Below are 11358 nucleotides of genomic sequence, written 5' to 3' on the forward strand. Positions count from 1 at the left end.
CCTCTAACACCAAAGTGTTTTGCATAGAGACACCTCTGCCATAAGGGTTAATGGGATAAGAGCTGGAAGGGCTTTGCTTTTCCTCTTAGGTTTTACTTGCTGACACCAGGAATGTTTGTGTGTGCACAAGCAGTGGGAACCAGGCAGAGAAGGGGTCTTTTAGGGTTTTACTCTTTGTAGCTTCTGCAGAGTAAAAGGTTTTGTAACGCAAAGGTGAAATGAATGACTGCAATGTCATCACCAACTGAAAATCCACAAAACCCTTAACTGGTAAATGCATGCATTTAATGTGAGTATAAGGAAGAGTTACAAAATCAATTGAATTGTATGTTCTTGTTTGACTGGGTTATGAATTTCCTTCTGGTGCCTGTACTCTGCCTGGGATGAGGAAGCCATGCCATGAGCCATACACAGGCTCCATGAACTCAAAATGCACTGGATCATCTTTTGATCAACCTGGTCTAGTGAAAGGTGTCCCTGTCCTATGGGAAGTTAAGCATTTGTTGGGATGTGGTGTTTTCCTGTTGCACTGTGGATGGCAGTATTGCTACCAGTGCTGAGCTGTGTGTGAGTGCACATCACAGGAGAGAATTGTCACATTTTGTCTGTGGAGAGGTGTAGAACCTGATTGTGCAGAGCTATAAACGTGGGTGGCCTCAGGGAGTTTTCCTGGTGCTGGCATGAGCCTGGCTGGGGCTGGGCAGGGTGAATCCCTTCCTGTGGTGCAGTGAGCTGAGATAATTGCAGCTGACACCCTGCACCAGTGCAGTGCAGTGATATTTCATTCCTTCACACCTAATCCCTCCTTTGTCCTCTCAGGTTTTAAGTCAACACAGTTCTGGCAAAGCTCGTTTGTGACACCCAGAGAAGCTTCTTGTGGAGCACCCCAAATGTTGTGGGTTAGCCCCAGGGTGGGTGAGGAGCAGCAGGGCTGCATCCCTGGGGTGTCCTCAAGGTGATAAGGCATGCTTGGGAGCCTGGAGTATGGGCTTGGGTTCATGTTCTGCTGCCTAACCAAGTGGAAAGAAATCATATTTATATCTTTTGTGTATTAATGTCTTGTGTGTTGTGAAGGACAATTTAATTGTGAATCGGGTGGAGAAATTGCAGTTTCCAGAAACTGATGAATAGCAGTTTTTTGAGGTTATCAGTTAACCTGTTGTAATGAATGCTCTTCATTACATGTCTCTCCTTGTTAATTAGAAGGGATTTTTACTCCTCTTTATCAAGTCAGGGCAAGTTTATTACCTTTTCCTCTGTCGTGCTTGTGATAAAGTGAAGATCCAGATTGTTTAGTGAAGTGTCCACATGAATATTTCATTGCATGTACATCACACATCAATGCCCTGTGTTTTCTGAGCTCCAACCTCTGATGATTGTTCAATACATTTTAAAAATAATCAAACTACAGCTTGTATAAGGTCTTTTAATTTATATTTACAGGTAGAAATTCCCCTTTTTTTTTTGTAAATACTTTAATTATGACATTAATTACCATGCCATTTTAGACCAAGACAATTAATCACTGCTGTATACAGGACCAATAATAGACTCAGACTCAAGTTCTCTGAGTGCAGAGGTGAAGCTTGTACTTTCCATAAATCAGAATCTGCCTGACAGAGAGGGATTGGTATCCTGGTTTGGATCTTTTACCTGTGTTAATTTAAAAAACAAAGTCAAAACTTAAACATACCTCCACTCAATTCCTCCTTGGTTTGTTTCCTACAGGTTGAAGCAATCCTTGTGAACATATTTGGTGGGATTGTGAACTGTGCCATCATAGCCAGTGGTATCACCAAAGCCTGCCAAGAGCTCGAGCTGAAAGTGCCTCTGGTGGTCAGGCTGGAAGGTGAGTGCTGCTGGATTCACACAAAATCATCCCTCAGGGTCTCGGTAATTCACTCAGAATTTCTTCTTCTCCTAAAGAAGAAATTATTTTACATATTACTCCCACACAATATGTCCAATTCCTCAGCCATAGCACAACCTGAAGTCAATAAACTCATATTTCTGCATTTATGGACCCTGATGGTACTGGAAGCAATGAAATTTTGCAATGGACGCGTTATGAGTTTGCCTGTAAGATTTGCAATGCAAATAGGAATTATTTTGATGCAAGTTTATGTTTACTGGGAGGTATTTCCTTTTTTCTTTTTTTTTTTTTTACTGAATGCAATTCCATTATTGCTAAACCTGCAGCAAAATACAGGTTTTTTTAATTTACACCAGTGTCAATTAAAAGAAAAATGTTAGAAACAGTATTTTTGAGGGAGAAATTGATGTAATGTGTTCTTCTGCCCAAACCCCAATCCAGCTAAAATCCAATAAAAACCAGAAGATTTGGTAATGGTAAGGAATATTTTTTGTTTAGTGCATCCAGCATTGTTTCACAAGAAACAAAAGAGCCATAGAGAAGGGAGGACAAGCACTCTTTGGCAGTTCCAGGCTTTAATGGCAGTGGGTGTGGGGTTCTGCCTGTGATTTCTGAGAAGTGCCCTGAAGGAGGGAGAGTCTTCTGCCACTGAGTGAAAAGTGCCTTGATTGCAATCAGCACACAGCCCTGGCAAGCTGAAAATATTTCATTCTGGCCAAGTAGGTTTGGAAAACAGAGGGATTTCTGGATGGGTTTTAAGGCCTCTCACTCAAAGCCATCCATATTCATGTTTGTGTGTGTGTAAAGAGCATAAAATGTCCTGTCACTCTGCAGTGGTGATGAGAGGAGGAAATGCATCCCTTTATGGACATGAGATGCAATACTGAGGTGGTTTTCACACTGTGATGGGGAGAGGAAAACATGTTCTGAGTACATCAGGCTTTTTACTTTCCAAAAATTGCCCTCCCCAGGATTCGTGAGGACGCAGAGTGCCCAGGGAGCCCTTGGCTTAGGGGGATGCTCCTTTTGTGTTTCAGGAGCAAGCAGAGCCTTCCCCTCCCTCATTCTCATGCTGCACTGCACGTGCTGGCATGGATTCTGCTGGAACTTTAAATACTAAAATGGATTTCAGAAACAAATTGTGAAAATTTTCTTTGGATGGTGTAGCACCAGTCAACACCTTTAGAGACTGAGTAAAAAGTTTAATATGGATGAAGGAGACTGATGGTTGTTGCTTGGAAGCAGAAAAGTTTCATTATATAAAATCTCATTGTTTATCAGCTCTAGGCAATGCTGTTTCACTTTTTGTCATAGCAAAAAAAACTTTTCCTGTCTTTCACAGCTGGGAAAAAGTTTATCTGTCAGATCTGTGAGACTTCTCAGCTGTTGTAAGTGCTGCTTTTTAAGTGAAGGTATTGCCAAAGCCATTAGTTTTTCCTGTGAACAAGATGTTTCTGTTGTGATATTTGAAACTGTTATACAAGAAACACGAAGAGCAACTTGGTCATTTTAAACTGCAGGCTGCTGGGTCTGCCACTGTGTTTGCTTGGCCTTTCTCCTGTAATTTTGATAATTCCATGATTGTACAGAGGAGTGAAAGCCCTGCAGAGGTGCCTGTGACCTTTCAGTCATTTGCTGCTCCACCCACAGAGATCAAAGCTGAATCTCCGGAGTGTCAAATACAGACTTAAATGCAAACATCTTTGGGTTACCATCTTCCCAGGGCTGCTCACTCTTCACTAGAGCTGTGATAATGGTTCTCCCAGGCTGGTTGCTGACTCTGGAAATGGCAGTACCACGTTTTCTTTAGGAAGTTCTCTCCCAGAATAATACAGCAAACTCCCACTTTTGCATAATCTTTATCTCATTTTTTTTAATTCCTCCTCATATTCCTCATGTTCATCCTATACAAAGAGCTGTGATGTTTATAACCTTCAGATGTTGTATTTTGGAGCTGTTAGCAAGTCACTGCAGTTTTCTCTGCCTCCTTAATCACTTAACCAAGCAATCCATGTGTGTTTGGTCCTTTTAATCTTCCCTCAGAAATCAATCCCTCTGGATCCCTTACCATCCTCATTGTTCTTTGAACTCACACCAGTTTATTTCAACTTATAAGGATTTTGAATTAATAATGAGCACTGTAGAAGTAATAAGACTACCCAAGACTTTTTAAAACATCACTGATTACATTTTACAGTTCAAAAGGAGAAAAAGGAACAAGCACTCTTTTGGGTTTCCATTTTGAACATTTTCCCAGCAGAAGGTTTGTGATTATTCCCATCAATCTAACAGATTTGTGACCTGCACTCTAAAGTCTCTTTGCCCACATGCACTGTACTACAAGTGTCCTGATGACTGGAGTTTTAATCAGTCAAATCTGTCTTGATTTAGTAGGATTCTGTGGACAAATCTTTGTTCTCAGCTGTATAATAATTACAAGCCGTTTTACCAGTGGATAAAGAAAGGATTACTCTCCTCTTTGAAAATGGTAACTTTATAATTACATATGTTTGCTTGCCTTATCAGTAAAGAACTCACCAGCTGAGACACAGGATTAATGTTTAAAAAGCTCATGGACAAATGGAGAATCCAAATATTCCAGATTTCATCTTTTACAGATAGAAAAGTAACTGCTGCTGGGTTTGTGCAGGATTTTTTTCCCTTTAAAATGTAATACTCTTCACTTAAGTTTTGTGAAAACTGCCTAGGAGTGCTGAAGGGAAGCCAAGCCTTGCTTCTCGTTTATGTAGCTCAGAGTTAGATGAAAAGAGGGAAGAATAAAAAAGAATTGTGAATTAGATATCTGCTTCCTATGCTGGAAATTTCGCATCCTCTCTCTTTCAGAAAATGAATTCTCTCCTTCTCTGGTCATAGGACAGGAAGGACTGGGAGGAATCATCATACTTAATATGTTGAAATTCAGATAAAAACAAGTTGCTTTCTATTCACATGTCTGAATGCATTTTTTTTTTATATTTTCCATTCATGTGATCAGTGACCTTGTGTGTTCTTCAGAATCTGAGATATTCTAGTATCTTCAGAAATCTTTTACACACAAGTGAAATTTTGCACCAGCTTGTGTATCTTGTTTGTAGATATAGTTTAGTATGTGTGCCTGATTTTTTCATTTTTAGTATCCCAAATTGCCTGTCAAGAGAGAAGAATGGGACTTTGCAAAGTCACACTTATAGCTTCATTCAGATCAACCTATGCAGACATCTTGGGTTTAAACATTCAGCACAAATTTAAATGTGCCCTTCCCTGTTAGGATGCAAACATGAGGCAGAGGGAGAGGTTAAATATTCTTTGGGGAAAGTTTAAGGCAGGAGAGGGCAAATGGAGTGGATAAAATAGAGTTTAATTGTCATTTACAGATAGGCAGTGGAAGTTGGTTTATTCTTGACTGCAGAGCCAACAGGTGTGAGCCCCAAAACTTTGTATGTTCCCTACCTAAAGGTCACTAATTAGAGCTTGGCACCAGCCAAACCTCAAATCAAATGTTGTTGAAGAGGGTTTACTGGTGATGAATCTCAAACCTGATTCTCCAATTCTGTCTTTGGGATCTGAGAGGCCCCAGTTTTCCAGGCTGGGGGGAGACAGGAGTGCATTCATTGCCTGGGTCCCTGCTGGGGGAGATCCCTGTGGCTCAGTGCACTCAGCAGTGCAGCATGGCCAAGCTGGACCCTTGCTAGGGATCCTGTACCATGGGCACAACCTGCTCATGTCACTAGTAATCATTGACATTCTGCATATTGTGACTTTTTTGTCACAGCAGAATGTTTTGGGTCAATCAGAGTATTTTTTATATTATTCATCTATTTGTTAGCACATAGCAAATGTATATAATTGTGCTCATGTCACTAATAATAATTGACATTCTGCATATTGTGATTTTTTTTTGTCATAGCAGAATGTTTTGGGTCAATCAGAGTATTTTTTATATTATTCATCTATTTATTAGCACATAACAAATGTATATATCTGTGTCTTATCCCTTTTTTACCTGAAAAGCCAGATTCTGGCACTGCAGAATCCTGCATCCTCTCTAAGCATCAGCATTAAGCAGTGACCATTTAGCCAGTTCCTGATGGGTTTATGGCAGGCCAAGTGAGTAAGGGAACATAGCCCAAATCCTGCATGTGGTTGTGTTTTATTGGTTTGATTTTCATCCAGCCTCTCCCAGTGAGTGCTGGTGTAACCTTACCACTGGTAGGGACATGCTTAGAACATTTATTATTAGGATTTTTTTGATAATGAGTTGAGTACATTTGCTTTGCTACCGGTAGCCGAGATTTCAGGTCCACAGAAGTGGAAATGTGAGATTGCATTGACACAGACTCAGAGATTGTTCCAGAAGCCAGGTTTCCAGCAGGAGGATGTTTAGATTACAAGTCCTGAAGGTGCATGCTGATAAAATTACATCTTTCCAGGTTTTCTGGGGAGTGTTGTTGACAGTAATATATGTCAGAAGACAAAAACTTCTAATTAGAAAACCATTCTCTTCATAGAATCCAGTTAAAAAAAAAAACAAAACAAACACACACACACACACAAAACCCCCAAACAATAAAACCCAGCAACAGCAAAAGCCCCACAGCCTCCAGCCCTGTGAATTTTCTCAGTTGGCTGCAGGGTAAGGGAAGGGCAGATATTCTGATATCCCTGGATATGGGATTCTGTTCACAGTTCTCTGACACCATCCAGTGGCAGGAGGTTAATGCTGGAAGAGTGGGATTCTTTATTTGTTTATTTTAACATCTGTTGCAACAAGGTGGTGTTCTTTGTAGATTCCTAAATGTTTCCAGTGTTTTTGGAATGTTTAATTTTAAATCTTTTACCTCTGCTTTTAGCAGGCTCATTATAATTTCCATATTCTCCACATAGCCAAAATACTTAATCACAATGAGATAAAAGGCTATCACAAAAAAAATAGAATTATAACAAAGGAAGTGCTTGCTGAAAAGTGTGGTTAGTTGTATGGCCTGCCTATAAAAGTGTTTTATTTAAGAAATGCAAAATGTACTCATACACTTTTGTCTGCAGTGAGATTTTTTTTTTTTTCAGCTTTCATCATTTCATTTCCCTGCATAAACTCCCCCTCCCTTCTCAGGGGCTTGTGTTTTGTATTGATTTTGTAATACATGTTAGACAAGGGCTGTGGAGAGCAATCAATGCAGTGCAGAACAGATCCAATGTATTGTTCCCTCTCTGACCCGTTAGTAAATTAATATTGGCCACTTAGTGCAGAACAAAAGTTAGTTTTAAATGCATGGTTATCACAAAAACCACAATTTTTTTTCTGTGTGGGAAAATTTCCAGGAAAATTTCCCTCTTTCCATTTTTTCTCCTCATAACACTTTGTCTTGTAGAATCCTGCTTGAGAGATCAGTACATTCTTGACTGTTTTGAATGTTTATCACACTTGTATCTAAATAAATAGCAAAACCTTTTGGGAATCAGTGTAAAAATGTGAGTGACTCCAAAGAGAACAGAACCTTGGGAATGGCTCCTGCCTTCCCTGTGCAGTGCTGGGCTGACAAGTAGCAGCCTCCACATTATATTATATAGGATACTTGAACAAAAATCAACTATTATGCTCTTTTTTTCCCCATAATATTTTTTTTTTCTGTATAAAAAGTTCTGTACAGTTCTGGATGTTACTAAGCAACCAAATCCCCCTTCTGTCAAAGATTTCAGATGCCTTTGACCTTCCTACACAAACCCTGCAGCTCTGCCAGAGCCTTTGCAGAGGGAGCAGAGGGGTCCCACATTCCTCTTCCTGATCCTGCCTCTCCCATCACCAAGTGCTGTGACAGGGATGCCTTTGCTCCCTTTCAACTCCAGGAGCGGCAATCCTGATTTCTTGAGCATGCTGATGAAACAGGCTTTTGAAATGGCTCTGCTTCTGTGGTACCATTTCAGATGTTTTATGAAGTCTGCAAAAAAAAAAAAAAAAAAAAAAAAAATTGAAAAATCATCCTTTAAAATGAGCATTCTGGAAGTTGCACAGTAAAGAGAATGCTTCTTGCTTGGTTAATAATTAAGGGTATAATTAGCGTATAGCTCCAAATAGAATTAAAATTCATTCTGCTAGGTCGAGGAATTACAAAGTAATTAAGCATTTTGGCGTGGCGAAAGAGCAAGGAACATGACATGGGGGAGGACAGAAATGATTCTAAAGAGGTCCAGCCCAGGGTGCTTGTGACGAGTGTGTGACCCCAAAGGGTGGATTCTGCTTCCTCAGTAGGATGTCTGACTCCAGGTTCTTCTGTGGTGCAGAGAACAGCAGTGATCAAAAGTGTCACTTGGCTTTGCTGCAGAAACTCTGGAGAATTCAGATTTTCTGTTAGTCTCAGTTTTCCAAAAAGAATGAGATAGAGCAAATGGGAAGGTGATCTTGTCTTTTAGACAAGGGAAGTGGAGAAAATGTATTTTCCTGAAATATCTTTTTCAGCTTTGGATTTTTTCCTTTCCTTTGCATTAGTCTGTTGACTAAAATTGAGTTTTTCCATACAAACTGCAGCCCTTGTGCTGTGTAATCATATTTTCTCCTTGAGGTGAGATGGACGTGGCACTCAGGGACATGGTTTATTGGTGGACTTGGCAGTGCTGGGTTTCTAGTCATATTTAAAGATCTTAAGGGTCTTTCCCAACCTAAATGTTTCTATGATTATAAAAATTTAGTGCAGCAGCAGAGGAGGGATTGGTGTCATGCTGGATTACTTCAGGGACCTTTGTATTCCCTGTTTTTAGTAAAAATGCAGCAGCATATTCAGGAGCAGCTTACACCTGGTTAAATATTCAGGATTACCCAAATCTTTGCCTTTCAACAGCTCATTTGGCAGCTTTCAGTTATCACAGGTGAATTTCAGTTACTGTTGACTCACTGATTACCTGTAGCTGGTTGTGGCTAATAAATGCCTTTAAAAGAGCCTGGCACGGGGTCCATTCCCCAGAGCTCTTGCTGGGTGTCCGTGCTGGCTCTGGGGGATGCTGCACTGCCCCTCTCATCTCCACCAAGCCTCTCTTGTGCACACAAATGCCATTTTCAGGTTGCACTGTCTGTCACAATTAGGAATTAGGAAGCTCCTTCTCCTCAGCTCAGTCTAAGGCACTCATTTGATCTGCTGCTAAACTGAAATGATCTGTAGTTTGAGGCATTACCTGATTTTTCAGAGGTATGCCAGGAGGTGTTCATTTATTCATTAATATTAATTACTAATTATAGTCAATAATTGTAGTCAATAATTGTTCTTTTTTAGGAACAAATGTCCAGGAAGCCCAGAGGATTCTGAGTGAAAGTGGACTCCCCATCACGTCTGCCAGTGACCTGGAGGATGCAGCAAAGAAGGCAGTGGCAAGTGTGGCCAAAAAATAACACCTTGAAGGTTCTTCTCATGGAAAACTTGTGTTCCACAAGGTGTCATTCCTGCTGTTGTCCAAGAGGATTCATGGAGCTCTCCCAAGCAGAGATCAGGATTTAACTGGAGATACCTGGCCAACCCAGGCCACAGCTTGCAAGTTGGCCTTCAGAAATTTTGCAGCTACAATCTTCAAAAGTTTGTATGTCTTTGTTTAATTTTGGTAATTTTGTTAGTCACAACTGTAAGAAGTAGTACTTCACTCCCTAAAGTTCTTTTTTGTCTCTCCTTCCCAAATTGTCACTGATAAACTCATGACAAGACAAAATAAGTAATAATTGACTTCTGGCAACAGAATTGTTCTTTAATCACTTTTAGGTCACCTATTTCACAATATTTTCATTTGTCTTTTTATATTGTAAAGAGTCAGAAAACTAACTGTGGCTTTATATTTTTTATGGACTTTTGCAATAATGTAAAAAGTTGTGCTTACAATCCTATTTTTTATTCAAATGAATGATGTTTATTTTCTTTTTTTGGAAATCGCTGGTTTTGCCTTAAGATGATTCTCTTTTGTTGATGCCAATGGATACCTCACAATAGGAAAAGGGACTGAGAAGTTGATAGTGAAAGGATCTCCCACTCTTACTGTGCCTGTAAACCACTGAAATGTGATTCATTTATTTTCTGGTCTTTGGAAATGCCCTGCTGTATTTCCAGGTGTAGCTGTGCCATCCAGGGGGCTCCAGGAGGATGTTTCTGCCACTAAGGAAATGGCTGCTAACTTTTTAAAATAACCTCTTTTGTGAGAATGTCACTGCTGTGAGGTTTTAAAGATGAGAAACTGAAGCAGTTTTATTTCAGGAGCATGGAGAATTCTTCATCTGATTTGCCTTCCAACAACCATTTCAAATTTATTGGGAATAAAACACAAATGAACTTTTCAATTTTTTAAGTTTTTGACTTCTCAGGCATCAGTAACAATATGTATAAGAAAAAAAAACCCTTAAGTTTCAGGACTCAGATATTGACCAAGATTCATTTTGATTATATTCTCTTTTGTAGCAGTCAAAATTCAAGCTGTTAGTTACACAAATCATTCATTCAGGGAGCAGAAGGCAATATTAAAGATCTTGTGTAACTAAAGAACTTTGTGGAAATCTCGCTCTGCCCAGGAATTATGTGCTGAAAATCATCAATAAATTTGAACAGTGAACAAATGAGGGGATATTATGATCTGGTCTTGTAAATGGGCAGAGATATAAAAATTTGTGAAATAAATTCCTAATTGGGATTTTTTTGAGCAGCTCTAATCAATACCGTGTTCTGCTTAGAAAAATGTAAATAAATTTTTCTTGACATTTCCATTAAAACTGTTACATTCAAAATGAATTATCTTCACTAATCTTTGGCTCCTGACACAAATAGTGCAGATGGGTTGCTATCATCAATTCCTGCAGGTTTTTCCTTCTCCATTCCTTTCTCTACATATTGCTCAAGGAAAAAACATGTGACCATTAGAAGAGCAATAAATATGCCTGTAGGTCTGTAGTTATTGGCAGAATGAAGGAGAAGGGTATCCTTAGCAGCTTTCCTGGAGGTGCATCAAAGCCACACTGCTCTGAAGGAAGAAATGTTTACCTCACCACAACAAATAAGAGTCACACTCTATTTTATATATTTTAATACTGGAAAGTTAAGATTCTGTGGAAGAACTGTTTGTGCAATGTTGTTACACACTGCCCCTAACTCTGGTTTCAAAACCATCCACTGTGCATACACAATTACTGTTTTGCAAAGATTAATACTGTGTACGCTATTTTGTCAAATAAATGTAAAAATGAACATGCTTATGGAATTTGTCATTTCTGTAAAATAGAAAAATGTTTAATTTGCCTGTGCTCTTCCATCCAGCATTTTGTGACAGGTGAGTGAAATCAAATTCATTGGAATTTAGTTTCAATTGGGTGATATGCTATACTTCAACATATTTGCTTTTTATCTAGAAACGTAGATAATTTTATCTTTATATCTTTTCTTATATGTAGGCCAATGACAGTACATACAAGTTTTATTCCTCTTAAGCCATATACAGACTGGTACAGTATAATTTTAATTTTTCAG

General features: G+C 39.2%; 1 protein-coding gene across 1 annotated transcript in view; it reads left to right on the forward strand.

Moving 5' to 3' along the window:
- The window catches only part of SUCLG2 (succinate-CoA ligase GDP-forming subunit beta), a 101951-nt gene extending 90878 nt beyond the window's left edge, over positions 1–11073 (forward strand). The window contains exons 10-11 of the mRNA XM_054281196.1: positions 1729–1849; positions 9136–11073. Coding sequence (XP_054137171.1) covers positions 1729–1849; positions 9136–9251 — 237 coding nt within the window. The 3' untranslated portion in view covers positions 9252–11073. The remainder of the gene's footprint in view (positions 1–1728; positions 1850–9135) is intronic.
- The last annotated feature ends 285 nt before the right edge of the window (positions 11074–11358 follow it).

Source organism: Melozone crissalis, unplaced genomic scaffold (genome assembly GCF_028551555.1).
Source record: "Melozone crissalis strain CALT ecotype California unplaced genomic scaffold, PUWL_Pcris_2 ptg000029l_1, whole genome shotgun sequence".
NCBI classification, from domain to species: Eukaryota; Metazoa; Chordata; class Aves; order Passeriformes; family Passerellidae; genus Melozone; species Melozone crissalis.